The 27,730-nt window shown below is 45.5% G+C and overlaps 2 protein-coding genes across 5 annotated transcripts; one reads left to right on the forward strand and one right to left on the reverse strand.

Moving 5' to 3' along the window:
* Positions 1–1,911: 1,911 nt before the first annotated feature.
* Positions 1,912–9,189, forward strand: prg4b (proteoglycan 4b). 4 transcript variants are annotated; one of them, XM_076016007.1, is made up of 16 exons: positions 1,912–2,196; positions 2,284–2,362; positions 2,681–2,797; positions 2,977–3,096; positions 3,490–3,570; positions 3,669–3,722; positions 4,314–4,364; positions 4,475–4,651; positions 5,153–6,048; positions 6,172–6,433; positions 6,681–6,767; positions 6,897–7,033; positions 7,174–7,330; positions 7,520–7,627; positions 7,991–8,119; positions 8,663–9,189. In XM_076016007.1, the coding sequence occupies exons 2-16, from the start codon at positions 2,296–2,298 to the stop codon at positions 8,779–8,781; spliced, it is 2,562 nt and encodes an 853-aa protein (XP_075872122.1). In that variant the 5' UTR covers positions 1,912–2,196; positions 2,284–2,295; the 3' UTR covers positions 8,782–9,189. The 4 variants fall into 4 exon arrangements, with proteins under 4 accessions (XP_075872122.1, XP_075872123.1, XP_075872126.1 ...); XM_076016008.1 differs by having other exon boundaries at positions 1,913–2,196; positions 4,475–4,652; positions 5,220–6,048; XM_076016010.1 differs by lacking the exon at positions 3,490–3,570 and having other exon boundaries at positions 1,914–2,196.
* tprb (translocated promoter region b, nuclear basket protein) lies at positions 8,794–27,515 on the reverse strand. The gene is made up of 51 exons (XM_076016016.1): positions 27,338–27,515; positions 26,887–26,991; positions 26,728–26,801; positions 26,424–26,520; positions 26,236–26,339; positions 25,983–26,147; positions 25,695–25,787; positions 25,522–25,602; positions 25,205–25,292; positions 24,964–25,104; positions 24,629–24,732; positions 24,353–24,550; positions 23,930–24,037; positions 23,610–23,836; positions 23,353–23,516; positions 23,092–23,234; positions 22,750–22,898; positions 22,413–22,575; positions 22,173–22,307; positions 21,950–22,090; positions 21,602–21,770; positions 20,920–21,086; positions 20,566–20,718; positions 20,348–20,464; positions 19,897–20,100; positions 19,540–19,727; positions 19,259–19,406; positions 19,030–19,167; positions 18,790–18,921; positions 18,303–18,433; positions 17,978–18,188; positions 17,686–17,832; positions 17,326–17,524; positions 16,910–17,103; positions 16,437–16,510; positions 16,139–16,335; positions 15,742–16,032; positions 15,392–15,540; positions 15,234–15,311; positions 14,926–15,117; positions 14,679–14,834; positions 13,040–13,133; positions 12,407–12,567; positions 12,020–12,073; positions 11,815–11,915; positions 11,422–11,531; positions 10,638–10,736; positions 10,327–10,477; positions 10,088–10,209; positions 9,493–9,588; positions 8,794–9,095 (listed from the first exon to the last, which is right to left on the reverse strand). The coding sequence occupies exons 1-51, from the start codon at positions 27,486–27,488 to the stop codon at positions 9,046–9,048; spliced, it is 7,104 nt and encodes a 2,367-aa protein (XP_075872131.1). The 5' UTR covers positions 27,489–27,515; the 3' UTR covers positions 8,794–9,045.
* Positions 27,516–27,730: the final 215 nt, after the last annotated feature.

Below are 27,730 nucleotides of genomic sequence, written 5' to 3' on the forward strand. Positions count from 1 at the left end.
GAAACTCTCACCTCCTGTGGGTCTCTGCGTTTCTGCTTCTCATCAAACTCGTCTGTATCACTCAAAACAGGCCGTCAGGCGGATGCTGCCAAGGGAGAAGACGGTATCCGCTGCTCACAGAGCGCACACACACTGCTTTGGATGCAGGAAAAAGGCGCTCCCGCTACCCTCAGTGGCACTCGCATCTCCCCAGAAGACCAAGTGTGCAAGGCATCCATCTGTTGTGATGATGAGTGTCCTTGTTGTGCCTTGTCCTATCTGTGATACTGCCGCCTTTGCCCGTTCTCCATCTGCAGGCTTGTTTGTCTGCTCGGGTCGAGCAGCTTATATCTGTGAAGGTTAAAAAAAACACAACAACAACAACAACAACATGTTGAGTACAAATAGAAAATTACAATTGCACAACACATCTTATTCCTGGAATTAAAAAAAAAGAAAAAAGGAAAAAGAGATGGATGCATTCTTCAAAAGGCACCAAAGTGGCAAACGAGGGCATCGACCTCAGGGGCCAAAGACAAAGGTTTTACATTGAGATCATGATCGGAAATTTTAGTTGAGCGACTGAAAGGAAAATCTATTTAATTTGACCAAGTCAACACAGGGGGGCGCACTATTTCCACTTTCTTCAGCTAACCCTGTCACTCTGTCTCTGACAGCTGCCTTTTCTCAAAATTACCTAGCACGGCCTTGATACTTCCACTGATCATGGAGTATTACTGGGAACCCTTATTAGCTGACTTATTAGTGGACTTGTTTATCCGGTTGTTGGGTCAGCCGAGGCATCTCCGATCCTGTTAGCGCTGTTGCACGGAAACAAGCGCAACAGTGTATCACTTCACCTCTAATTGGATGGTGACAAATTGGGAAAATAGCTGGCGAGGCTTCCGTTAGCACAAAATTCTTTGCGGTGTGGACCAGCCCAGATTTATGAATCGGCCTGGGAGAAAGTTCTCCCTTTCATGCCCTTTACTGTATTGGGTTTCGAGGATAGAAACTATTTCACACATTGTCAAGTCGAAAAATTATCTATGTATGTATGTTTGTATCTATGTACACGTACACATGTACACATATAAAACGTAAAACGTCACCATTCTGCTTGTGTGGTGGCATCCAAGTCCTCTGATTGCACATCTGTCCAAATAGACATTGTTTTACACGGCACAGGTGCCTTTATTTATTTTTTTTTTACAGGATCCACATCTTGGTTTGCATAGACTAAGCTGCTTAAATTAATCACTACAGTACAGTGGATTTCAACTGGCATGCCTCGGGACTCTGCTGGGACGCTACAGGGACTATTTTTGCTGAAGATTTTGATGATGATGATGATGATGATGATGTTTTAAGTCAAATTGGATGCGAGAGTCTTCCAGACGCTGGAATGACCTCACAGTAATACGGAGACATGTCATCATTTTTGAATGCCTGGCTGCCACTGGCCCTCGCTGCGATGAAGCGCTTCCCCTCTGTCAATCTCCGTACAAAGTCACCTGGATCAAGAAATCCAGCATCACCACAACATCTGCCGATGCACCCCGCTCTTGACTAGTCGACACATGAAGTTTGAATTTTGGGGTGAACTCTCCATGGGAAAGAATAGAAAGGGTCATAATCCCGAAACAGGGGATTAAAACTTTTGTCAAGACCGAGGACATAACAAACAAGAATAACGGCCTCTAGAATTTACAAAGCAAGATGGAATAAGAACTACTGACTCAACCAGAAGTCAGACTGTCTTTCTTTCTAATTACCCAAACGGTAACACGCCCTGTGACTGCTGAACCTGATGTAGTTGCTTTATTTGTAAAGTGTGCTGAGTTGTGCGTGTGCCCACATGGTATTGATTGGACACACCACCACGTTGTGGCTCAGTGACGCGCCGCTGTCCAGTCCACGCCACTTGTGGCTGAGCCGCAAACACTTTCCCCTCTTCTGCTTGGAGGTGTGTGAAGTCAGTCGCTCATCTGGCGCAGATGTTCGCTGGTGTGCTTCCAGATGTTTGTGGGAAACCATGCTGTCTAGACCTCTGGTCTGGCTGGACGTGGCGACCCTCCCTTTCACAGCCTGTGAGATCATCGCACTTTTAATTGGACCGGATCTGCCAATCAACGGGAAGTCAGACGGGTCTGCCTCAGCCTTTAAAAGCGGCCGACCCAAAGCTCTTGGCCAGATTCCGCAAGAGGCTCGACCACGGTGAGTTGTTTTCTTTTTCCATGTGCTCTTCTCGCATTGAAGACCATTTGAACGTGACAATATTTTTTGGTGTGTGTGCCTTTTCAGAATAACAGAGAGATGACGTCCACTGTCGCCTGTGCTGCTATTTTGCTGGCTTGTTCTCTGGCTCTCAGCGCGGCACAATGTGAGTGACGTGACTGTGATTTTTAAATATCGTGCAGTGACTAAATTGACTAAATTTAAAAGTGTTGTTATTATAAATGAAAGGACTGGAGCTTCCATGTTCTAGCTGACATTGATTTCCCTGTCAATAATTGTTCAACAGTTTGCCAACCTGGTTATTTGCAAAAGAAGTCAGAAATCAACTCTTAGTTCGCTGTCATAAGTTGACTTTCAGAAAAGAATGCTCTTGTTGAGGGCCGATGTCATTTTATCAGTACATTTCATAAGGATTCGCTACTTTTTGATTACCTTTTTTTTTTCTTTTCTTTTTTTTTAACAGCAAGCTGCAAAGGGCGCTGTGGTGCCGAGTACAACAGGGCCCACATGTGCCAGTGTGATTACAACTGCTTGGTATATGGAGAGTGCTGCCCAGACTATGAATATCAGTGCACCACGAGTAAGGCTTTTACCACCCCCCAATGTACCAAATATATTAAATATCATGAGAAAATTTAAACCTCTTGATCTCGATCTGATTCTCCTTGCACAGATGGTCAACATTGAGACACGTCAAAAAGCACATCTGTCCAATACAGTTTGGAAAGTATGTAATGTTGCTGTGTGTGTACGTCACAGGAACCTCGTGTAAAGGACGCTGCGGAGAAAGTTTTAAAAGGGGTCGGTTGTGTAGTTGCGACCCCGACTGCATGAAGTTCAAGCAGTGCTGCTCAGATGTGACTAACCATTGTGATGCAGGTGAGACTTTTTTTTTTTTTTTTAATTTAAACAAATCAACAAGATGCATGGTTTCATGTTTCTCCTTTCCAAGAATGTTTCTCTTTATTTTCCGTTATCATCAAGCGGTCATGTGTCTTGCATCTTATTAAAATGTAACAATCAGGGTCCTTTTGAGATGTTATTAGCAAATTGTGACCTACTGATGTGCATGACAGCAACAAAAATCATAATGAAAATGAAGTAAATGAGTGAGCATGCTCATACGCATGAACGTGACGAGACAGACAGGAGCCAAACCCGAAGGGAAAAACTTGCATGTCCACCTGTTGGAGAAGCATGCAATGCACGCAGTAATCTGCACCAATGCATTGGGTTAAACTTAATGGTGTTCTGTTCTGGTGATCACGACAGATGAAATGAGTGGAGCAGCCAGTGCTGCACAACCAGGGAAGGCTAATTCATGCCATAATGTAAATGATAACAAACCCAAAGGTATAAATAACTTACTAGAGGGCTAACTCTCTGAATTTCGGCTAATGTTGGCGTTTTTAGAGAGCAAACGCACTAATCCTAACGTGACACTCCCACAGAGCCGGTCCTGAAGGATGCCACAGAGGCGACGTTCAGCGAGGGACAGGGCCAAGGTGAATACGCCTCAGGAAAACATACTGTATGTTGGGACTGGTTGTATGGGGAACAGCACTAAAGAGGGGATGTGAGAGGGCTTGTGTGAGGGGGACGGACGTCAGGAAGATGTGGACCGTGCGCCACCACACTGCAGCTCCCTTGATGTGGTCCGACTATAAGCAGGGCAAGCCAAGTGCACAGGCCTTAGCGGCCAAAAGAAGCACAAGGAAGCAGTGTTGCTCTGAGTGTGTGGGAGGACTCCGGGCACAGGCTCGGTCACAAGAGGAGGGAAGTGAAGCCAAGGCAGGATGACAGAACATTTTCTTGGATGTTTTCATCTACTAATTGGCTTGGAATAGTTTTGTGGTTGGGGATACTCCAGCGTCTTTGGTAGTTCGCTCTCTCGCTCTCTCAGGGCTGATACTGGTCGTGACATTATTTCTCCTCAATGTCATGGTCGGTACAGCATAACACACACAGTAGCAAACTCTGTAAAAAAAAACAATATATATATATATATATGAACAAACTGAAAAACGAACAAAATAAAACAATGTTGAATTTTGAACTGTGTCTAACGTGGTGTAATTTGCACTTTATGCCCACAGAAGATTTACTTCCCCCGGTTAGCACATCAGAATACCCGAATGGTGATCAAGGTACAGACGGGTTCACATTCAACTAACAAATCCTTTTCTCTCCTCTTAGAAAAGCCTGATTTTGGTGATATTTAAAGTCCACACCTTTTCTTTCCTCTTTGTTCATCCAGATTCATTCAGCCCTTTCGATGATGATTTCCCCAGCGACGGGACGATGGACCTGGAGCCGAGTTCCACTGTGAACCCAGACCCTCTGGAGCCCCAGTCCAGTGATGATGGGTCACAAGACAGTGGTATCCTCTCCTCTACTATTCCCCCGACTGGAGCGATGCCCACTGAGGCCACAGGTACGTGATTAACAAAGAAAATTGGGGAGTGGTGCCTTAAATTCATTACTATATTGTTCAATTAATTGTTTCGCTCTATATTTACATCTTAAAGAATATTAACAATGTTGCAAGGGGCATGTCAAAACATTTTCAGGGTTCGTTAGGCCAGTCAGGCAGATTGAAATTCTTTTTTTTTTTTCTATTATGGCTAAAGCTAAAATAGCATCACAGCCACAGGCATAGTGATACATTTGAAAAATGTAAATTTTCAATTTGTTTTCTTTGTTTGCCCTCCATCTGCATAAACCGTCTTCTAGAAATGTGAACATGCTTCTGACCAGCTCTGTGTAAAATGTAATGAAATTACACGAGGTGCGAACATGTTTGTCCACTTCATCGGTACCAACGACATTACTGCCTCATCAGTTGACGTGGGAACAACTGGCACAACAGCCGATGATCCGCTGTCTAACCATCCCAAAGCAAACCCAGTAACTCAAACTGTGTTCTCTCTTCTAGCCACCACTGCACACACACTGGACCCCACTCCCGAGCCTGAGAATATAGATCCGACCTCTGGAGACCTCCCAGAGGTCCCAACAACAGCCTCAAACCCACCTGAGGCGACAGCATCCACAGGTCCAACACAGCCGCCCGACATTAACTCTGACGCCAGCGGCATGCCTGCGTCCTCTACGCTGGAACCAGCATCAATTCTGGACGATGCCCCAGAGCCCAATGCAGAGGATGTGACAGCGAGCCCTCTCTCTCAAGACGAGCAGGATAACAGTGTTCCAGAAGGTACCCCTTCAACCGATGATGCCCAGACCAGAGGGGACGATGTCCCCAGAAATCCTTTGCCCCAAGACAGTGATGACCAGGCAACCCCCACCACCGTAAAGCCCATTGTTCAAGAACAGGATCAATCCAATGATGATGCTAAACTGGAGGCTACCCCTTCGACCGATGATGCCCAGACCGATGGGGACGATGTGGCTCCAACTCCTTTGCCCCAAGATGTTGACGAACAGACAACCCCCACCACCATAAAGCCCACTGATCCAGGACTGGATGACACCAAGGATGACGCTAAACCAGAAGCTACCCCTTCGACCGATGATGCCCAGAGCGACGGGGACGATGCCGCTCCAACTCCTTTGCCCCAAGATGTTGACGACCAGGCAAATGCCAGTACACAGCCAATCGATCAAGGACAGGATGACACCAAGGATGACGCTAAACCAGAAGCTACCCCTTCGACCGATGATGCCCAGACCGATGGGGACGATGCCGCTCCAACTCCTTTGCCCCAAGATGTTGACGGCCAGGCAACCCCCACCACCATAAAGCCCACTGATCCAGGACTGGATGACACCAAGGATGACGCTCTACCAGAAGCTACCCCTTCGACCGATGTCGCTCCAACTCCTTTGCCCCAAGATGTTGACGACCAGGCAAATGCCAGTACACAGCCAATCGATCAGGGACTGGATGACACCAAGGATGACGCTCTACCAGAAGCTATCCCTGATTCCCAGACTGGCTCAAAGGATGTCACAAAAAGCCCAACCGCTCAAGCACAGGATGGCACTACGGCCGACAACACACTAGAGGTTACTACTGCTGATCCACTGAATGTCACCCCGGAGCCTACCAAAGCCCCACTAAAACCTCAGGACAAGCCTGTGCCATCCAATGTGCTGCCAGCCAAACCAGATCAGGATGCGCCTGGCACCAAACCAGGAGTCAGACCACTGAATCCCGCTGGCAACGTTGATGACACCACAGGCTACCAGGGAGGTAAAAAATAAATAAAGTGATGCATCCTCAAGAATAGAACACACTTCACTGTGAAGGGCAGATTTCATGAGCACTATTTAAATCTCCCGCGTGACCTCGATAGCATTTTCACTCTGGCTCTGAGCCACCAGAGGACCAGTGACAAAAGAAAAGAGTTACAAGTGGTGGTTTTTCTGCTTTACACGTACGGAAATGACGGATTCCTGATTTTCTGACTCCCCTCACAATATGCCCTTTCCTTCCCTAGATGGCAGCAATGACACTAATCTGTGCAGCGGACAGCCGGTCAGTGCAGTCACTACGCTGAGGAACGGCACAGTTGCAGTTTTCCGAGGTTGGTGCCAACCGAAGAACTAAAGTGTTTATTATGCTTTCCCCCCCCCCCCAAGATAATTCAACATACATGCAAAGTTGTAGTCTTCACTGTGACATTGTTCTGACAGGACAACATTGTGTGTTTCAGGGCACTTCTTCTGGTTCCTGGACAGAAACATGGTTCCCGGGCCGGCACGTAGCATCACCCAGGTGTGGGGTGTCCCATCCCCCATTGACACCGTGTTCACACGCTGCAACTGCCAGGGAAAAACATACCTCTTCAAGGTACATTGACTGATATGAATCATGTAGAATTATGCTCACATTGTTGACTGTTTTTTTCTGTGAAAAGAGTCACATCCCTGTCTTGTTTTTCATCTTCATTTTGACAATGGTCTGACAGTGTTGATTTGTGATCATTGCAGGGGCCCCAGTACTGGAGGTTTGAAAATGATGTTTTAGACAGCGGGTATCCAAAGCCCATTGCAACAGGATTTGACGGACTGCGGGGCCACATCACAGCTGCTCTGTCTGTGCCGCAGTACCAGAGTAGAGGAGAATCCGTTTACTTCTTCAAGAGAGGTGAGGAACTTCCCTCAAGAGAAGTTAATTGAACCTGGAATATTGTTGCTGCATTTCCAGGTTCTTTGCTAAAATGCTAAGGATAATTTGATAAATAATAATGATAGCGTAGAATGTTTTAGACTAAACCTAATGACAGAGTTCTGATATTCAAATATTGTGTCTCTGACGCTTGACTGGTTCCAACAGGGGGCTTGGTCCAGAAATACTCCTACCAGTTTGGCACCACTCCAACATGTGGGCGGAAACCCCAGTATAGTATTTACACAGTTCGCAACCGGGTGGCTCGACAAGCAGGTGAGATTTGAAATGAACTGAATGTATTGTGTTCCAAGTTCAAGTTGATGAAAACCATGTAAGAATAATCCGACGGACCGTTTCTCTGGTTTGTGTGGTCTCGTAAAGAAATGATGTCTTGGGTGGCTACTGAACACTTTCACAGATAAACTCTTTAAAAAAGGTTTTATTGGAGTTGCAACACACGCATGTTCTCTGAAAAAGTGAGTCATACTTTTTACTGAGTGACAACAACAAACCGAGTGAGTGGGGAGAAACGCCCTGTGCTTTGATAACGAGGCCGCAAAAGTCCGACGTTGACAGGATGGAGTTATAACAAGGACGTCATGTTGTTTAAATTCACTCATTTCACACCGTTTGCAGTGTCAAATCTGGGGCCAACCATCAGCATTCGGAGGTCATGGCGAGGCTTCCCCACCACAGTCACCGCTGCCGTGTCCATCCCAACGAGGAGACAACCAGAGGGATACAAATACTACGTCTTCTCCAGATGTAAGTTAACGACAAACGGCAGCTGCCGCAGCTGCGTGTTAATCTTTACGAGGATGAATCGGCGTCGTTACTTTTTTCATTGTTTTGTCAAAAAACGCCCTGAATGCAGGCGACAAAGCTTTTTCAACAAACCTACAAAACTTCAGTGAATTCACGGCATTGTCAAGCAAAACGTTCCAATTCTACGTCAACCTCATTCACTTTATGTTGGAACCTCTTAACAAGGACCATGTGTGGTGTGGGGGGGTGGGGGGGTGGAGTGGTGGTGGTGATCATGCAGATGGGAAGGACATTAAGGGTGGCGTCCAAGTTTCCACTTTGATGATAATACCTGTAGCTCTCCGGCTAAATGCTTCTGAGTAAAATATTCCATTCAGTCCAATGACGTGTTCCCAGGAGTCGGCCCCTCTACTTAAATCAATTTGAATTTGTGGGATGAATGAGATTTTTTTTTCTCTCTCAAAGATGTGATCTTGCCTCCAAATACTATGTGAGAAGTAAAACCTAAAAACAATTTCACAAGCCAACTGGTTTCTCTTTCAGCCAAAGCCTACAACGTGAGGATGGACCGTGAGAGCCCAGTTGTTGCTGCTGCTCCTGCTGCTGCTGCAGCCAACGCGGCAACTCAGAACAACTTCTTCAAGTGCCCAAAGAAAGTCTGAAGATACAAAAAGTTGTCTTGAACGTTTATTTGTTTCTTCATAAAATGCGATGTTTCAGCATGGACTGATTACACAGGCTATTTTACAAGAACAATAATAATAATAATAAAAAAAAAAAAACAACCAAAAAAACTACAAAATAAAAAAGCATTTTTATAGGAACTAGGCATCATGAGAAGTGAAAACACATGAAATGTAAAACATGATTCAAACAGGAATATCAAGTTCTCTGGTCAAGCGTGTTAACTTTATGTCTTTAGCGCTTCATCTCGCAAATCTTCGTCCATGTAACCCACGAGAAGGGAACCCTTGGCCTGTAGAAAAACGTTTTGTTTTTTATTTCCTTTAAATAAACCAAAGTGTGTCTTAGTCATGTGACAAATGTACTGAGGCTGTATGAAAAAAATATATATTTAACTTGCCTAATAAACAAATTGAAAGCGTGAAAATATTAACTTTTTTTTTTCCAAGCACAAATCTAATATATTTTGTATTCACAGTCTAAAAGTACAAATGAGGAACCTGTTGTTTTATATCTTTTGTACAATAAAAGTCATTGTGGGGTTCAAAACCTTGCCAGCAAGTTTGATTCTTATGTGATACTTGATTTGTTTTTCTGAGGTTGCTACCAGGTGGTGACAAGAAACCAACCAACCATGTTCTTTTTTTCTTACAATAATGTGTTACTTTGTGTGCGTTTCCATGAATTACCTCCTCGCTTCATGCGACCACCTCTATTTTCAGGCCAGCGCTGGAGCTGGCGGCTTGGTCCAGGTCTGGAGGGTTTAGCGGGAGCGCTGCTTGTATCTAAAAAAACAAAACAAAAAGTGACAACACAGCAATTAGAACTGGAGACCAAAGGAGGGAATTTATAACTGAGCCTTAAACTCAGTTTAATCATCATTATAGGACAGTGATGTTGTATGTGATCATGATTATTTCCTGAGCGTTAAATCATGACATTTTCCATTCCTTAAAGGTGAATGTGTACAGTAAACTAGTGTTTGTGGCCGGGAGCTAAAAAGCAAGCGTTAATTCAAGAGGCTGCGAACACAATGTCAAAATATGGTTTTATTGTGAAATGAGTTTGAGGCGACAGGTCAATTGAATCTTCTTACCATATTGTATCCAGTGTACAATACAGCAAATGGCACAACGCTTATATATTCCAGAATATAAGGCCATGGGTGTTTACTTTATGGCATTTCAATGTGGAAAACCTGTTTAGAGTGGATTTTAACCTGGAAAACATCCCTCATGAATGGGAGGAAAAGACAAAAACAGAGAGCAGAGACGCTGTGTGTACCTGCAGAGCTGGACGATGGCTCCTGGCTGGTGGATGGCACGACGGCTTTGTCAGACGCCTGACTGGGCTCTTCAATGTCCCCCCGCGAGACCACCGCATCCAGTGACACTTCAGCGCTGGACCTTCAGCCACACCACCAATGCAACAGCAGTCAGTAGCTGCGTTTCCATGACAGTTTTTCGCAAAACAAAAGCAATCTTTCTAAAATCTTGACAAAGCACAAGCAGCAGCAGCCTCACCTATCGGTGTCTGGCTCCAAGAAGACGCTGTCTCGCTCCTCCCCGGCGCCACCTGGTACCAACAGGCCCGGTGTTGACGTGCTCACCATGGGGACCGACTGGGAGGCGAGTTCGCTGGTATCAGACTGAGCCGCCTCTGAGAAGACCGTTACTGGAGGAGGAGGAGGATGGGGGGGGAAAAAACAAGACGCTCTTGATATTTTGACGCCACTAAACCCTTCTGCTAATCAACAGCTGCCTTCTTAAAAGCGGCGCTGATGGAAAAGAATGGAGCGGGAGACTCGGAACACGTCAGTCCGAGGAGGAGATACCTGGCGCTGAAACCTGCAGTGGAGTGGTGGGAACGCTGCGTCCACCGGACTCTTCCTCGTGAGTTGCAGAGAACAAGGGGCTTTCAAACAAGCCCAGCCCTGAAAAGAAAAAAGATTATTTTTCTTTGTTTTTTATTTATTTAATTCCCTGCACATTCAAACTTATCATGCTTGCTAAACAGGTGCGGGTATTGGTGTTACTTCATAAAGTCATAGTGCACATGTAATAGCGGTAAAGTTTGCAGTATGACATCAAATTTTATCGCAAAAAAAAAAAAGTGTCAACCAGAAACTCAGGTTTCCTGCATTTTGTTTGTCTGGGTCAGAAGCCAGAGATACTTGGGACATATAATCAGAAATAATCTTAATGACGATATTCAGCACCAGCGCTACAAATTGTATGCCATCAGGACAATGTAATGATGCTTTTAGAATCTTGTTCAAGTCTGCGAGGTGGGACAGTGCAAGCGAGAGGTTGGTGAACTGTAATGTTCCCACTTTCCAAGCACAACTCGGGAACCTAAACATTTAAGTTTAAATGCATAAATGTAGGTGTTGGCTGATGAAGTCGAGGAATCAGACTATTGTGTCTTTATGTGACCCTGGCAAAAGTGACACAATATATTCCTCCAGCCTTTGGAAATATTGCAACCGTCACTTGTATTTCAACTGAGGTCACATGACTATCTGTGAGAAATCTGCCACGGTCAGCATGGTCTGTATTCTATGTGGATCTTTAACATGTGGACGTTGAGCCGGTCAACCAAGAATGATGGCGGGGCACCTCCTTGTGACGCCAGCTGTCCCAGGTCAGAGTGCGAGGAGGAGCTGGTCTGTGGCACTTCGTCCGTGGGACCAAACCTGAAGCGCTGCACTCCGGCCACTTGGGGAGAACTGACAGACAAAGAGCGGCAGAGGTGACGCACTGGGAACTTCAACATCAATCTGTTCAACACTAGATTTCCCCGAGACTGACGACTCCATGCATGACAAGCCTGCAACACAGAACTCCACCTGACATTTCTCCACGTTATGACATTTCTGTTGCGTGAAATGCGTCATTTCAGAACAATTAGGCCCGAAACCCCCCACCCCAAAGCACCGCTCTTGATGTTAATCATGAAGTGACGGATATTTTCCAGGCATGCGTGTCCTGTGTTTGGATGTGAACACTCACTGGACAGCCTGGTCCAAAGCATCAGAGCGGTGAGGCACCACGAGGGTGGGAGTGCTGGGAACCATTCGGTCGTCGTCATCATAGTAGTGCTGCGGCTGCGGCTGCAGGGAGGGAAAGATGAATGAAAAGCATTAATAACCGCAAGCAGTATGTGGTCGGAAACTGTTTGAATTAATAATGTTCTGACCGGTAAAGTATTACTTACTGCACTGGCCAACATTCCAGGGGTGAGCTGAGGGACTCGACGAACAGGGATACGCTGCCAGCAAAACAGACAAAGTATTATGGTACAGTAATGCAGAGAATGTTTTAATATCTGCCTTTTTTAATTCAGATTTTATGTCTCCTGTGTGCCCGTTTTATATACTCTGACCCCTGTGTCCTTTCTGGGTGTTTTCTATGGTTCTTAACATCAGGCTGGTGGACTGCGGTTGAAAATTAGCCTCTGGCCAACACCGGCACATAGACACAATGTAAATTAATCTGTACCGTCTTCAAATAAAAAAAATAAAAAATAAAAATAAAAAGCAGAAGCAGAAGCAGCTGCAACATGAAAAAAATCCACCGTCTTCAAACTGTTCCAAGTGAATACCTGAGCCTGAGCTGGAGGGCCCAGCTCTGAGGAGGCAGTTGGGTGGATGTTCAGCCGAGGTGGAAGCTGATGCGTCGGCCTCCGCGGGGACTGCGGCATCCGTGTACCGGAGCTCGTGATTGGTTGCTCCATAGTGAAGGCCTCCATTGTACTGCACTCAACTAAAACATATGGCAAAATGTTAAAATCCAGGAAGGGCAATATTGAAACAAGTTAAAAAAAAAAAAGATTTATTTAAGAAGACCAAAAAAAAAACACATCATACATAAAGTTTTCTTAAAACTGGATGGAATTTTTTTTTAACGTCAACTACAACATGTTGCCATCAGTGCTGCAAGTGTTACAATTAGATGTTGGATGTTACATTTTTTTCCAAATGCAGAGACCCTACAGCTAGGCCGTAACATGACTTGAATCAATCTAAAAAAAATTAATAAAGCAGCCTTTATGAGTTCTTGTAGACATGACTGCTCTTCCCGTCAAACAGACAGCAACACATTACACATTCCTCCGTCACGGGGGAAGCGTCTGATAAGTAACGGGGTGGCGAGACAGCTTGTGAGCGCATGTGGAGAGTGTGAGGTGGGATCTACGTGTGCGCAATTGGTTTGACAGGCTTTTCCTGGATCTTACGGCTGGGAGTCTGGGAATCGGCTGGCCTCTGGGTGGAGTCCGTCGCCCCCAAACTCTCCTCTGTCTCCGTTCCCGGGTCTGTGACATCAGCTCCCTGCAAAACAAAAGGACAAAGAGTTAAGGCCAAAAAAATGCAAAAAATAAAAAGGAAAAAGTCCAACTGGGAAAAAGGAAGGAACAGTGAGTGAAACTTAAAAGGTGTACGCATCAAAAAATTGATTGGGAAAGAGTTGGAAAAGTCCAGATTCCGGGACGGCTCCCACGCATCCCGGATGGACGCCAGGATATACTGGCATAGCATCATGTACAACGCAGCAGGACTTATTCTTCCTCTGGAAAAACGTTCACTCTAAGTGGGTAGGTGGGAAATTCTATGTATAATCTCTTACGCAAACTATACCTGAAGTTCCATCAGAGTCAACCAATGAGAATGCATTCAGAACTTCACCAGGTCAAGTTTTCTTTCCTCGAGAGCAAAAGCAGGAATGAAATGGGTTTGCGTTGCTGAAGTGAGAAGAGCAGCGGCCCTGCAGCCCTGCACCAACACCAGGTCCAGTTGGTGACTGAAGTCCCGCTACAGACTCGTGACTACTGCTGGGATTTCCCCATCTCTCTCTTTGTCCACTTCATTAACCTGTGTCAAACGCTGCTTGTATTGTTTATACTTAGCCTCAGGTCAAAGCTCAAATAAAACACTCCTACGGGAGCAGAAGTGACACCGACGATTTCACGGTTTTCTTTGCTCCCTCATAAACAGCGGCCACTGCTGCAGCTGGTTTGATGGTTCCAGACATCAAAACACATTCGCACATGCAGACTTCCGAGTCAAAGTCCGTTTAATGTCCCTTGGCAGACACTGACTCATCCTACTCAACACGTACAACCACGTCTGCACATCTGGAGTTGAAAAAAAGGGTAAACAACTAAAGTCAACACGCAGTTTTTAAGTGACGACACAGGGGTGAAATACAGTCAGTTCAATGTGACTGTGGAAAAACTGACTGTGTGGGCTGGACACGGTGCATGTGTACTCATGGGAAGAGTGGGAAGGGTTAATGTGTATGTGTGTGTGTGTGTGTGTGTGTGTGTGTGTGTGTGTGTGTGTGTGTGTGTGTGTGTGTGACTAAAAGTGCCAAAATTAAATAAATAAATACATTGTGACATATTGAATTAAATGTATAATTTATTCATTACATTTGTTATTGAGTGTTCCATTCATTAAAATACCATCCATCCACTTCATTTTATGTAATAAACATGTATTTAATTAATTCATGGTCCTGGATTGCAACGCTTCATGAATTTATTTTAACTGTCAAACTCGCCCATCAAAGCCAGGAGGCGGATCCAAACACCTAATTCGTTAGTGAGTTTCTCACTTAAGGCATCAAAACCAAGTGTAAAAAAACTCAAAACACATTTAATATTCAATTCTTCAGAAAAGCCACCTTTCATAAAAAGCATATCTAGTTATTCAATGTGTTTTTCTTTGCTGCATAATTACATATATCGTTCTCATATATGTGATGTATTCAGTATCTATCTGCAGTGTAGAAAGTTGACTGGTGGTGTATTTCACAATGTATTTATTTATTTAATTCTGGCACCTCTAGTTCTCTGTGCCACTGGTCAAACAAACCTCTGTGTCCTCTCCCCCATACGCCTCGTTGCCGTCTCCGCTTCCCTCATTGCTGTCCTCTCCTTCCTCCCCCATCTCCCCTTCGTCGTCCTCCTCATCCTCGTCGTCTTCCTCCTCCTCCTCCTCCTCGTCTTCCTCCTCCTCCTCGTCGTAATCCTTGACGGAACAGGTGTTGAATAATTAGTGAGAGAGCGACACCTCCTCAGTCTCGTCATGTCTCGGCGGGGGCAGGGGGGGAAACGTTTACCTGCTCCTCTTCCTCCTCCTCCTCCTCCTCTTCCTGGTCATTCTCGCTCTCCGTGTCCGTCACTATGACGATGACTTCCTGCTCCAGCTGGTCGGGGGCGTCACTCTGGCTCAGGGTGACCTCTTGGTCCATGGAGACGGACTGCGAGGCAGCGCCATCGTCTACTTCCTCCAGGGCAGGAAACTCGTCAGTCTGCAGGGCAAAACAGTTCACCGTTGATCATGGCGAGACACTTTGTGAGGAATGCAGCAGGAGTTAAGAGACGACGAATATCCTAGAAGCTGGGCTTGTCTGAGGTATTTGTCAACCTGGCTTGCCTCTGCGCCGTCGTTGTCTGTTGGCACGACCCCCTCGGCTTCCGCGCTGTCCTCCGCCAACATGTCCTCCTGCAGGAGCAACGCGACGATGACGTCAAACAACTGGTCAAAGGCTTTCACTTGGTTCAAACCAGGCAGCAGAGGCCCACCTCGGGTCCCACTCTCTGGATGATGCGCAGTTTCTTGGGGATGGGAACCCTGGAGGTGTCGTCGAGTTCCGTTTCAGTCACCATGGTGGTGCTCTCCTCCTCGTCCCGAGGCCGCTTGGACATGGAGGAGGTTCCTGGAGTTGCTGAAACTTGAGATAAGACGTTGGTAGTGGTGAGACTTTGGCGTTAAGTGGCAGGACCGACCTCATTCTATTTCAAGGCACATGCATACTATGCCAAATTGACAGACAAATGTAAAAGAAAGATAACTTCAAGTCTGAAAAATATACAATTCATCAATTTAATGCAAATGCACATCAAAGTTCAAATCGAACGAAGATTGCACTCACCGGTTCCAAACACAGACGAGGTGGAGGACGTGGAGGGCCACTCCACCTGTGAGCTGGGCGTGGCTTCGATGACTGCAGACGGTGTTTCCTGATTGGCCGGCTCGGCGTGGCTCACGCTTTGCTGCTGGGTGGGCTGGACAAACGCCGTGGCCTGAGTCTGGGTCTGCTGCACGGTCATCATGGGGCTGGCCAGAGTGGTCTGGACGTTGGGGCTGGCCGAGCGGACCGAGCCGCTGGCGCTGCCGTACACGGTCACGTGCTCCACCGGCGGGCCGTCGCTGGACTGCATGGCTGCAGAGGAAATGAGATTCCAGGATGGAATGATGACTCAAGAAAAACATAGAAAATGAAACAAATTTTGATTTACATTTGCTCACATTTTTGAGCAAGTACTTACGCTCTTGTGTTTCCACCTGCGTGGTGGGCATGACAGTAGCGGTAGGTGTGGGCGTGGGCACAGTTGCTGGAGTGATCATGGGTCTGATGCTGGCCCGTGGGGTGGGTTTGTTTCCTGGATTGACGGGCTGCTTGCTACCTGTTGCCACCACAGGCGTCGGTTTGATGTTGGCTGTCGGGGGTTCCGATGTGCTTGCGCTACATCCAGGCGATTAGATCAAATATTGATTGACTTTGGCATAAAAAACAAAGCAAAACAGTTGCTTTCAATCCGTAGTTTTAAGAGACGCTTAGCGCACCTGCTCCTGTCGGCTGCTGGGGTTGTTTTCAGACTGATCTGCCTCTGTTCTGTACTTCTCTGCTGCTCCTGGGTCTGAAAATCAGGGAGGAAACCAATTCATGATGGAGGCGCAAACAATCTGTTGTCATCTAAATCTAGAGTAGACCATGCAGTCTCTTCATGAGCAAACAAACATCAAATTCTCAAACAATGCTGCCTGAGGCTGAAGATTGTGCAATCATTCTTACAGTGCATAGTGCTTATGGTGCTGAGTCCATGGAAAACTTACAGAAGCGGGACAATAAAGTTTATCAAATCGTAATTTTAAATATCCATTACAGAGATTCTTAATTTTAGAATTCATTTAGGGTTGAAGGCACAAGCCACAGGCATCACATCCAGTTGGAACTGCAGTGAGAAAAGCTGAATCATTAAAACTTAAGATAAAGCCATGAAGTTGCTGGCTTGTGAGATGAAAAAGCAGCAGCTCACCTTGCTGGGACCTGCTTCGGCTGGTTCGTCTCTCTGCTCCTGCCTCTCCTGGTGCCCCCGCAGGTCTCTCAGCTCCCTCTCCTGCCGACTCAGCCGGCCCTCGTACTGCGACTTCAGAGCGCTCACCCGAACCTCCAGCTCATCGCGCTGCTTCTTCATCTCCTCGTTTTCCTTCTGCAGCCCATCTTTGGCACCTGAGTGGAATGAATGAATGTATGAACAACTTCATGCAATCACCCAGAGATGACTGTTTTATTATTTGGCAGATGGTAGATTATTTAAGGTAGAAGGTTTTTATTATTATGAAATAATCAATCAACCGTTGATCAACATAAAATTCAACTAACATCGTATGTTGCTGGCACATCTGCACATGCCAATAACACAATTTGTGCGACGGAGCAGCGCCCTCTCACCCATGAGCTGGTTGATCCTCTGCTTGGCCAGGTGAAAGGCCTTCCTGGCTTTCTCTTCCTTCTCACTCAGCTGCTGCCGCAGAGTTTCCTCCAGCGTGTTCTTCTCCAGCAGCTCCTGCCTCAGTCTGGTCAGCTCCGTCTGCAGACGTGACGACTGCTCCTGAGCGGTGCGACCTTCATTCTCGCGCTCGGTGACAACCTGGTGAGGGCCAGCAGTAACAGTTTTTAATGCATGCATGCATGTTGAAAAGACAGGTTCACCATTTATGTCATCCTTTTCCCCCCCTACAATGTTACTGTACCAAGACAAATCTGGGATTCATTTCCTGAAAAGCAGATTAGGTAGGAACGAAATGTAACCTTGTTGACGTTTTCGAGCTGTCCTTCCAGCTCTCGGGTCTTGGCCTCGGCCTGACTCAGGGATTCTCTGAGACTCTGCAGCTCCTGGACTGACGCTTGGCGAGCCTCCTCGTCTTGTGATGGACCTGCTGCTGCCTCAGCAACCATCTAATGAGACCAATGGGAAAAAAGGTGAACACAATGTACCGAGCGAGCAGGACACAGGACAACAGTGCTGGGACAACGGTTTCCAATAAAACAACCCTCGATGCTTTGGCAGAACAGAAAACCGTAACGGCTGCCTGGCTCTGACCTTGTCGTGGTCCACCTTGAGCTCATCGTACTGCATTTTGTAGCGGCGCCCGATCTTCTTGACTTGTGTGATGGTTCGCAACTTCTCCTGGAGTTCCTCGTTCCTAGACTCCAACTTCTTATTTAGTGCAATCTCCTTCTCGTTTGCTTTACTCAAGCCATCGCGCAAGCTCTGGATCTGGTTTTGCAGGGACGTTGTCAAATTACTGGTTCTAAGAAGAGATACAAAGACATAGTAAACAAACAAAACCAGGTGAGTGAGGGAGAACAGCAAAACACTGTAGAACTGAAGCAAGTCTCAAGCAGCAGAATTACGAAGCTCGTACCTGCCAACTTCCACTTTAAGTTTGTTATTTTCCTCAGCGAGCTGCTGAATGCGTTTGAGATGCATCTCCTTCTCCGAGTGCAGGCGCTTGTACTCTTCAGGGTCCGAGTCTTTCTGCTGGCTGACCAGATGCTAAAGAAACACACCAATGCATGTGCGTCAAGGTCGGTGGGGAAGACGCAACTTTTACAAATCATCACGTCAGACGTTCAGCCTTTTCCTGCACTGACATGCTGGTAGCAGTACACGTGTCATTCAGATCAGTAACTGCAAACCATCGTCATGACAACGTCCATGTTTATCACGAAAGGTCAAGAGGTGTTAGTCAGTGCTGCAGGAGCCAAAACGCTGTGCGTAATACTGCAAGACACTTGCTTGCTTGGAGGAGGCCAACAAAACAAAACTGTGGTCCAAAGAGTCATGAAATAGCAAATATAGCCGTCGCTGTTCCTTGAGAGCACAGCGGTGCTCTTCGTCTCTGCACAAACCTGGGTCCGGGCTTTCCAGCGCTTGATTTCCTCCTCCAGCAACTTCTTTTCCACTTGGAGCATCCCGCTCTTCTCACTCAGTTCGGAGTTGGCTTGCCGCAGGGGCATGGTGTCCGACTCCAGCTTTTGTACCTGAGATCGGCAGTAATTCAGCTTTAACTCTTATGGTGGGAATATTTCAACATGCAGCAAGCGATGGTGTGACCTTTGCCGAGATTCCCCAGTGGAAAGCACCGATACCTTTGCTTGGGTTTGCCGCAGTTCCTCGCTGATTTTCTCCTTCTCCTCCCTCAGCATCTTGTTTGTCTGGACGAGGATGCTCATGGTTTCCGTCTTCTTCATCAGCTCGTCGTGCTGAGCCAGCGTCTTAGCCGTCACCTAAAAACGTCAGCCATTGGGTTTGTGACAAGATGCACCATGTTTAGCTCTGGAAATGACAATCACAATAAAAATGAAAAACAAAACACACCTGCATCCTCTCCTTGGTGGCACTAAGGCTGTCCTGCACCTCCTTGAGCTCTCGTTCCAGATGCTCCACCCTCAGACGGTAACGCAGACTCTCCCCTTGAGCAACCTCGAAACGAGACTCCGCTATCTCTTTCTCCCGGCGAACAAACCTGGGCAGGGAGAACAAATTAGGGAAGGGGACAGCACGTACGGAAGTAAGAATACAGGCCGGTATAAAAAAAGTCTTTGATAATGTGTTCTAGTGGAGTTCTTGAGTGGAAGAGATGAACAATCGTGCCATACCCAAGAATCTCGAGGATTTGTTCGTGAGATTTGCCTTCTTCAGTCAGAGAGATGTTCATTGGATTCTCGCTGGATGCCTGCTGCAAATTCTCAGCCATTTTGTGGCTAATCAGTTGGATCTGCTCGTGCAGGAGGGTATTTTGTTTCTGCAGTTCCTCATTGCGGTTCTCCATCTTGGACATCTCCTCCTGTTGTATAAGAAATTCAGAAAACGGAAAAGCAGGTTTACCTCCTGAATGAAAAAAAGGCACTGCATTATTTGGTACACGTTTAGGTTTAAGGTGCAGGGACGCAGCATAATGAAATAAATGTTTCTCCTATTTTAACTTAAATGCATTTCATCTCATAGCAGCCAACCTTGAAGATCTTCTCTTGCTCTCCCCAGGAGACCCTGGCTTCCAGCAGCTCGGCACTCATCCTTTGGGCCTTTTCCTCCAGCTGGTGTCTGAATTCAGCAGCCTGCAGGGCCTGAGCCTTGGCAGCCTGCATGGCCTCCACATCAGTAGCGTGGAGGATCATCTCCCGCTCGTACTTATCCTGTGCTTCTGCTGCCAGCTTAGCCTTGACGAGTTAAGATGTGATGAGAGCTTGTTGACAGTGATGTACTTTACTCACATTTATCATGTTGTACGTATCAAAGACATGTTTGTGACAAATACAGTCCACACAAAAACAGAGTTCAAGTTTATTGCTTCAGCTGCTTAACTCTTCTATTGCTCTGATTGTTTATTGTCTAAATTTGTGAAGCCAACTTCTGGATGATGCAGATAATAAGTGACTGCAGTTCATGTTTTCATCAGCTGCTCACCTGTTCCTGGCCATCTTGGAGAGCTTGCTGCTTTTGCTCTTCAACTACAGCCATTTGCTGTAGCGCCGCCTGGTGGTCAGCCTCAGCACTGCTGAGACGACTTCTGAGACTGTCCATCTGCAGGTGAGATTTCCTTTTACTTGTACAATGTTCAATAAATAACTTAAACCCCAGACACTGCTCAAACGATCAAAGAGAGGAGTCTAAAAAACAAACACCTGTTCCTCCAGGGAGGCCTGGGTTTTCGAGTTCTGCTCCTCCAAGTCTTGTTTCTTTTTCTCCACTTCCTGGAGCTTCTCCTCAAGTGTGCGGTGCTGGTTCTCCGCCTCCTTCATGCGGACTTCAATTGACATCCGAGCCTGCTCTGTAACCTGCACAAATATAACATTTCAGAAAACAGTTACTGTCACAACAATCATTTTCAGAGTCCAGTTCTTACCATTTCATGGCACTTAATATATAGAAATTGTAAAGAAAAATGTTTGTTAATTTGGTCACATAAAAAATACAAATGAAAACGTGGCAATTGTTTTCAAGTTAGCTATTCGAATAGTTTGAGTTTGTTTTTGCACCTGTTTCTCTTTGTCCAGAGACTCCTCCAGGCTCTGAGCCATGGCTTTGTATTGCTCCATGCTGGAGGTGACTGTCCTGAGGCTCTCTGTCAACTCCTCGGCCCGGGTCTCAGCCAGCCGCAGGCGGCCCTGCAGATCCTCCCTGTCGTGATCTGAATTTGCGAAGCCTAAAAGCCCCGATAAGGAAGAGAAATAAATAGACAAATTGGAATGGAAAAGATGAAAAGAAGAATGGAAAGAAATGGAAAATACAAATCAATTTGGATACGTATTTAAGCAGGGAAGATGGAGCGAGACCAAATTAAACAGTTTTCCGTCTTAAACGTTTGTGTCCGAAAATAATAAATATATGACTGATTTATTGGCCATTTTACAGGGTCATTAAAAATAACTCTATAACAACAGAAGCCTGTGAATGTGTTTTTTTTTTTTTAACAATAAATATATTTTTAATAGTAGGTCAAGTCAACTGGCTGAACCACACTAATAAAGCATTCATTGTCTCGTGAGCTTCCAATAAGACAGACTGGCACAAAAATGGTCAGTATGGGAGATCACTTCACAAAAAGCTACAATGATTTAACCTCCAAACAGGGTAAAGTGATTTGATGACCACTTAAGACGGACAGACGAATAGTTGCAGATGCTCTCTGTTCTGCCTGAGTGCGTACTGAGTGCGTACCTCTGATGATTGGAGTGGACGGAGTGCTCAGAGAGTGACGCGCGTCACCACCGCCCTGCTGTAATGTGAGCCCTTTGAGCTCCAACTCGGCCGCGTTCAACAGCTCCTTAGTCTTCTGATACAAAGCCACCTGAGTCTCCAGCTGCCTCTTGGCATCCATCGACTGGATCTGGAAAACGCCACCAACAAACCATTGGGAAGATACAGCATTAATAGAAGGAAACTGTTTTTGACCTGCTTTTTTATTTTATTATATCAGTTTTTGTCATAGGATGACTTCATTTTCTATCAAGACTAGATTAATGATGTATTAATGTAACAAAATCAACCACTCAATTTAGTGCTTACATCCTGATTTCTGTTGAGGAGGTGGCGCTGCTCCACCTCGTGTTCCAGCCTCTTTTGCAGCTGGGAGATCTCTCGTTCCTGCTTTTCCAACTGACTGGTAAGACGCTGGCGCGTATCAGTCTCCGACCTTTCAAGAGTGGCCTGCAGGGGGAAAAGCAGCAAGAATGAGAATTCAAAAATTATACAGCATGGCCTCGGTTCACAAAATGAGAAGGACATGTACCTGAATAGTTTGGAGGTTGGACAGCAGCACATTCTGGCTCTGTTGTTGACTCAGAATTGTTTCCTTTTCCTGAGTCAACCTGGACTCCACGAGCTTCAGCATGTCTCTCTCTTTACGGAGGCTCTCAATGTGACCCTTAAGGAACAGAGATTTACATTCATTGAGCACTCACGTATATAAATGCCAATACAACCTGTGGTGAAAAAAAACACGTAAAAAGAAATGGCAGCTTCTGTGAACCTCGGCTATGGAGAGTTTCTCTTTCGCAGCTTTCAGATCCTCATTCAGAGTGACGATGGTCTGCTCGTGTTTCTGCGAGGCAGTGGTCGTCTTCTGGCCCTTGTCTCTGAGAGAAGCTATCTCCTTCCTGTAGCCCTCAACGTTGTCCTGTAGCATCTCGTACCTGGAAATGTTGACAAAGTCGTCCTTTTAGTGGCATTCCTGTTCATTTCTTTCAAAATGAAAGCACATTTAATGATGAGCAAACAGCAGAAGCATTATTTTACTTTAAAGACCAACTACATAAAACAACAGGACCAAAGTGAAGTCCGAACGGTGAATCTCGGGTTTATCTTGCCTTTTGGACACAAACTCCAGCTGGGTTGATATTTTAGCATTCTTGGAGTGGAGTTCGGACAGCTGCTCCTGGTGCTTGTCATTCTGCTCCATCAGTGTTTTATCACTTTCCACACGCTCCTTCTTGTAGGTGGAGAACACTTCTTGGAGCTACAAAACACAACAGCCAGACACATTTGCTCACTGAAGGCATTAACAGATATTTCCAAAGGTTCATGTCACCATCTAGTGGCAGATGAGGGAAGCAAGTACGCACTTATTTGTTCCTTCAAATTTGACAACAAAGCCATTCATATTTTGACAATATATTTTACACGCATGGGTCTCGACTCACGACACTCACCTGTCTGAGAGCTGCTTTAGCCTCCAGTGCTTCAGCTGAATCTGTGACCATGGAGACGAGTGCCGTCGGCGTTCCAGTGGCGGGCATGGCAGCGGGCGGACGTCTGGGAGTCGAGGTGAGGGAGAGCTCCTCAGGCGGCGCACCTTAGGATAAAAAACAAACAAACAAACAAACACTTGAATGCTCAAACAAACAACACCCAATCCAATTTTGACTTTATTTTACCAGCTGCATGAAATGCAGGTGTAGGAAAACTGTTACCTTGCTGTGGAAAGCTGACTCCCGTCGCCTGTGCCAGTAGCACACGGTACATGTCCCTCTGCTTCACAATGGACTCGGTCATCTTGACTTGCTGGTTGCGCTGTTCCCTCAGGGAGTCCAGCTCAGCCTGGGCTTTCTCCAAGGTCTGCTCCAGTTCACCACGGCTGGAATGGGTCAGTATTATTAGCCAAAGTTACAAGAACTGGAGAGTATCTTATCAGAACTACAACACTGAACCTATGATAGAATAAACATACTTGCTGCCTTTGGTCTCAAACTCCTCCTTCTCCTGCACGTCGCCGAGCTCTCGGAGTGCCACGAGGAGTCGCTGGTTTTGCTTTTGAAGCTCCTCAACGCTGCGGAAGGTCACCAGGTGTTGGCTGATCACCTCGGACGTGCTGCTGACATCGGCAGAGCTCACGTCCTCCTCGTGGACCACGTGATTTCCGCGAGCCTCTTCCAGCTCGATGAGCAGCACGCGCACCTAGGCAGGAGAGGACACAAGTGGATCAGGTTCATCAGAAAATCTGGATGGCACAAAGCAATAAAGCACTGCTTTAACTTTTTGCTCATCTACCTGCTGAGCCATGTCTCCCAGCTGCAGTTCACACCTCTGGCTTTCTCTTTCCAGAACAGAGGAGCGCTTGTTTGCGTCATCAGCCTCCTTTTGTAGGCGGTGCACCTCCTTTAAATAAATTCATAAACATACGGTATGACATTCAAATCACATTTTTTTGGTTCCGATAGTGATGACTAGTAGAGGGCGCCACTTATTTATACATTGCGGACTATAAATTTATGACGTTATGGATATATTCAAAATCGGATCTGGGATTTTGAACGCAGATCAGCGGATCACCGATCTAATAGAATATGCTAAATAGGCATGTCGATCCGATTACATCCCTATATTCAAATAATTTGTAGTCATTAAAAAAGTGAATCAATCGAGCTATCTACACGCAATTCCAATTTCAATCAACTGGCCAAAGTTGCAAACCTTCACAGCCTGCTCCAGCTTGGTAGACAGACTGGCCACTGACTTCTGCATGCGCTCACGCTCGTCTTGTTGCCGTTTGAGGATGATGGCTTTGCCTTCCACTTCCTGTACAATGTCATCCAGGTACTTGTTGACCCGTTTGCTCTCCAAGCGCTCCAGCTGCAGCTGCTCCTGGCTCTCCACGTACGCCGTGTACAACTGAAACGCAGACGTCCTTTGGTTTTCACAAGGTTTCTCGTACAATTTATAAATGCCAGTTGGGTTCAGTTAGTCTACCTCTGTCAGCTTCATGCCAGGCTTGATCTTTGAGGCCGCTGCTGCTGTTGGAGACAAAGTTGTCAACTGCTCCTCGTTCAGCAAAGATGTTGAACTGACTGGACCTGGTCAGAAAGTACAGGAGACCCTTACTTTATTGAGAAACGCCACATTGTGGGTTGCTGAATCAATTAAGCACACAATCTGTGTATATGCACTGCAGGTGACAACACTTGTTGGGTTTTCAGATCAAATATTTGAAAATAAATTGCAATAAGTGCCAAGAGTACATGCAGAAGCATGAGACACGCCTCCAATTAACTGAAAACATGTCAACAAGCGTAAGAAAAACAAACCTCTGAGTTTTGAACTTGACAGCAGCTCATTGGCGTTGTGAAGTTCTTTCTCAAGGACCTGGATTCTTTCCTTAAGATCAACAACACTTTTGTCTGAAGCGGCATTCATCTCCTGCAGTTTGTCCTCCAGGTCCTTGTTAGCTGCCATGGAAGAATTACGCAATGCAGTCAAAAAAAAGAAGAAGATGTTGACGCAACTTGAATGTAGAAACTACCAGGTGGTGAGGATGCCGTTCTATACCTTCTCCAGCATCCTTCAGCATTTTGTGAAGCTCCTCCACTGCTCGACTCAGCTCTTCACCCTTTGCCTCTGAATCAGTGGCTGCACCCTGTTAGCACAGCAACATTTGTTAAACACTACAAAGTGCTAAACACTTTTCTACAATAAAGTAAGGAATTTTATGTTACTTTTTTTTTTATTTAAAAACAAAACAAAAACAAAAACAGCATTTGTTGCGACTTTAGCTTTTTTCTGCAGCTAGGCAATTATTACACCTATCCCATCCTTTTGCTATAGGTACTGTGGCAACAAACTGCTTTGCTTTCATATAAATTTACCTTGTATAGATTAGAAAGCTTAATATTTGCATTCAGCTCATTCCTGAACTTTTCCTCCTTGCTAGCCTGTTGTTCCTTGGCCTAGAATGAGAGGGGAGGGAGGGGGAGAGAAACAGTCACAACTTGACCTTCTCCTTCTTAATTTTATGAACATTTTTGGAAATATTCCATACTTCTTTTAGTTTGCTGATCAAGTCTTCATTCTGTTTTTGGTGGTGTTCATTTGAGGTCTTCAAGCTGCCTATTTGGTCTTGGAGTTGATTTACCTGAAAATCACAGGGATGGGAAATTCAGTTGGGAGCAAAAGACTGTTGCATATATTTAAGAATACTTGCATGAGTACACTGAGATATAGAATCAGAGATAAAATAGCAACGACGGCAAACTACATTCTTTAGTCAAAGAACCTTTTTCCTCCACGTGTTTTTGTGGATGGAGGATATATATACATATATACACACCTCTTCTTCCTTGTTCTCCAGTTTGCACTTCAACTCCAGGACCTGGTTACCCTTCTGTCGAGAGAGGGATAGTAGCTCCTCACTCTTAGCCTTCAACTCCTCATTAAGCCAGGTAGTTTGGCTGTGCAAGAGCTCCTTCTCTTGTTGCATCCGTTTCTCTTTGTACTGCGTAGGAAAACGCAATTTATTAGTAATTCTTCGTGTGCGACGATTGGGCAAAATGAATAATCCCAACAACCAATATGAGGATTACTTTAATGTTGACTTCAGCTGCTTCAAGTTCATCTAACTTCATCTGAAGGGTCATTTTTGAACTGTTGAGTTCCACCAGTTTGTCATTGTGTTGCCGCAAGTCCTCTGCAGACAGAAGGAATTTCCGCAAGTGATGACTTTTGCGTACAGATAAGATTCAGGCATACAAGCAGATTTGTCCATTTTTACCATTTAGATGCTCAACCTCCATGGACCTCCTCTCCAGCGTTCGCACAAGTTCCCTTTTTTCTGCCTCCAGTTCCTCCTTGGCTTTGGACAGCAAATCCTAAACAAATGCATTATTTAAACCACTGTGATGCTGCAAAAGCTTTCAGAGTTGACATCCCTGACATATGAGATGGCGAATGGAAGTTTGGAAATGCTCCCCTGTATAGTATAACCCACACATTCTCAATAAGCACATGAAAAGTTCAAAAGCCAGTTCCAAAATTTTACGACTACAGGATTTTTTGTTGTTGTTGTTGCTGCTTACCTTATCTGACGACAACCTCTCATGAACAGTCTCATTTTGTCTGTTCTTCTCACGCACATTTTTAAATTCTCCATCTAAATAAACAAACATGTACGATATCAGAAGCATGTCCAAAAGACAAACGGAAACGTTTGCTAATATGGAAATAACAGTTCTTACCTAGCTTGGCGAACTCCTCTTTAAGTTTAAGGTGTTCTTGAGTGTGGGACAAAAACTCCTCTTGACATTGAGCAAGTTGTTTGACTTTTTCAAAGAGACTTTGCTCTGTAAGAAGGTCAGCAGAGGCGCAAACTTTATAGTGACACTTAAAGTCGGTTAACAGTGGGACATTGTTTACGTTGTTGCTAGCGGCTAGTAAGGTTGCTACCTTTAGCTTTTAGCGTTAGAAGTACGGTCATTTTGAAAACTAAGAAATGCATTAGCTTTAATCTAACGCCCTCATTTTTTGGATAGAGGTGTGAACAATGCGACGACAACGTGTGTGTTGAATTCTGAACGACTAACTTATCAACTCGGCATTATACAGTCTATGTAGGTCGACGTGCGAGCACGCTCCGGTGAGCGCGTCAAAGGTACTTGTGACTTGTTCAAATCGAAAACAAACCCTTACCGCTGTCAACACGGAATTGCTCCTGTTGTGCTTTCAAAGCGTCGATTTCGTACTGCTGCTCCGAGAGAGCCCTCTCGAGTTTGTTTTGAGCTGTCTTTGGTAGTTTAGAAAGCTCAGGACCTTCCAACACTTGCTGCAGCAATGCCGCCATTTTTCCCGATTGCAACGTCACGAGTCGGCGCAGTTGTCACTTCTCTCTAAACGGAAGCATCATGGGAATTGTAGTCAAACTTTCATAGGAAAAAAAACTGACCAATGCAAAGCCAGAGCATGCAAAAACGGCTTTTATTTTCTCATTAGCTTTAACCTTTGAAAGTAATGACCCGTTAAGTAAACAATAAGTGAACATATGAGTTTGATAGCGTTGCTACAGCAGAATTGTTTTGTTTAAAT

Source organism: Nelusetta ayraudi, unplaced genomic scaffold (assembly GCF_046127955.1).
Source record: "Nelusetta ayraudi isolate G7.1 ecotype Tasmania unplaced genomic scaffold, CSIRO-AGI_Nayr_v1 ptg000210l, whole genome shotgun sequence".
In the NCBI taxonomy this organism is placed as follows: Eukaryota; Metazoa; Chordata; class Actinopteri; order Tetraodontiformes; family Monacanthidae; genus Nelusetta; species Nelusetta ayraudi.

Excerpts from the sequence above, each read along its gene's own strand:
- prg4b (XM_076016007.1), top strand. The coding sequence starts at position 2,296 with ATGACGTCCACTGTCGCCTGTGCTGCTATTTTGCTGGCTTGTTCTCTG. Across the intron at positions 2,798-2,976 it reads TGAATATCAGTGCACCACGA|GAACCTCGTGTAAAGGACGC; the intron begins GTAAGGCTTTTA and ends TGTACGTCACAG. Across the intron at positions 4,652-5,152 it reads GATGCCCACTGAGGCCACAG|CCACCACTGCACACACACTG; the intron begins GTACGTGATTAA and ends TCTCTCTTCTAG.
- tprb (XM_076016016.1), bottom strand. The coding sequence starts at position 27,488 with ATGGCGGCATTGCTGCAGCAAGTGTTGGAAGGTCCTGAGCTTTCTAAA. Across the intron at positions 20,719-20,919 it reads CTCTGGACAAAGAGAAACAG|GTTACAGAGCAGGCTCGGAT; the intron begins GTGCAAAAACAA and ends ATATTTGTGCAG. Across the intron at positions 20,101-20,347 it reads TCCAAGATGGCCAGGAACAG|GCTAAGCTGGCAGCAGAAGC; the intron begins GTGAGCAGCTGA and ends TAACTCGTCAAG.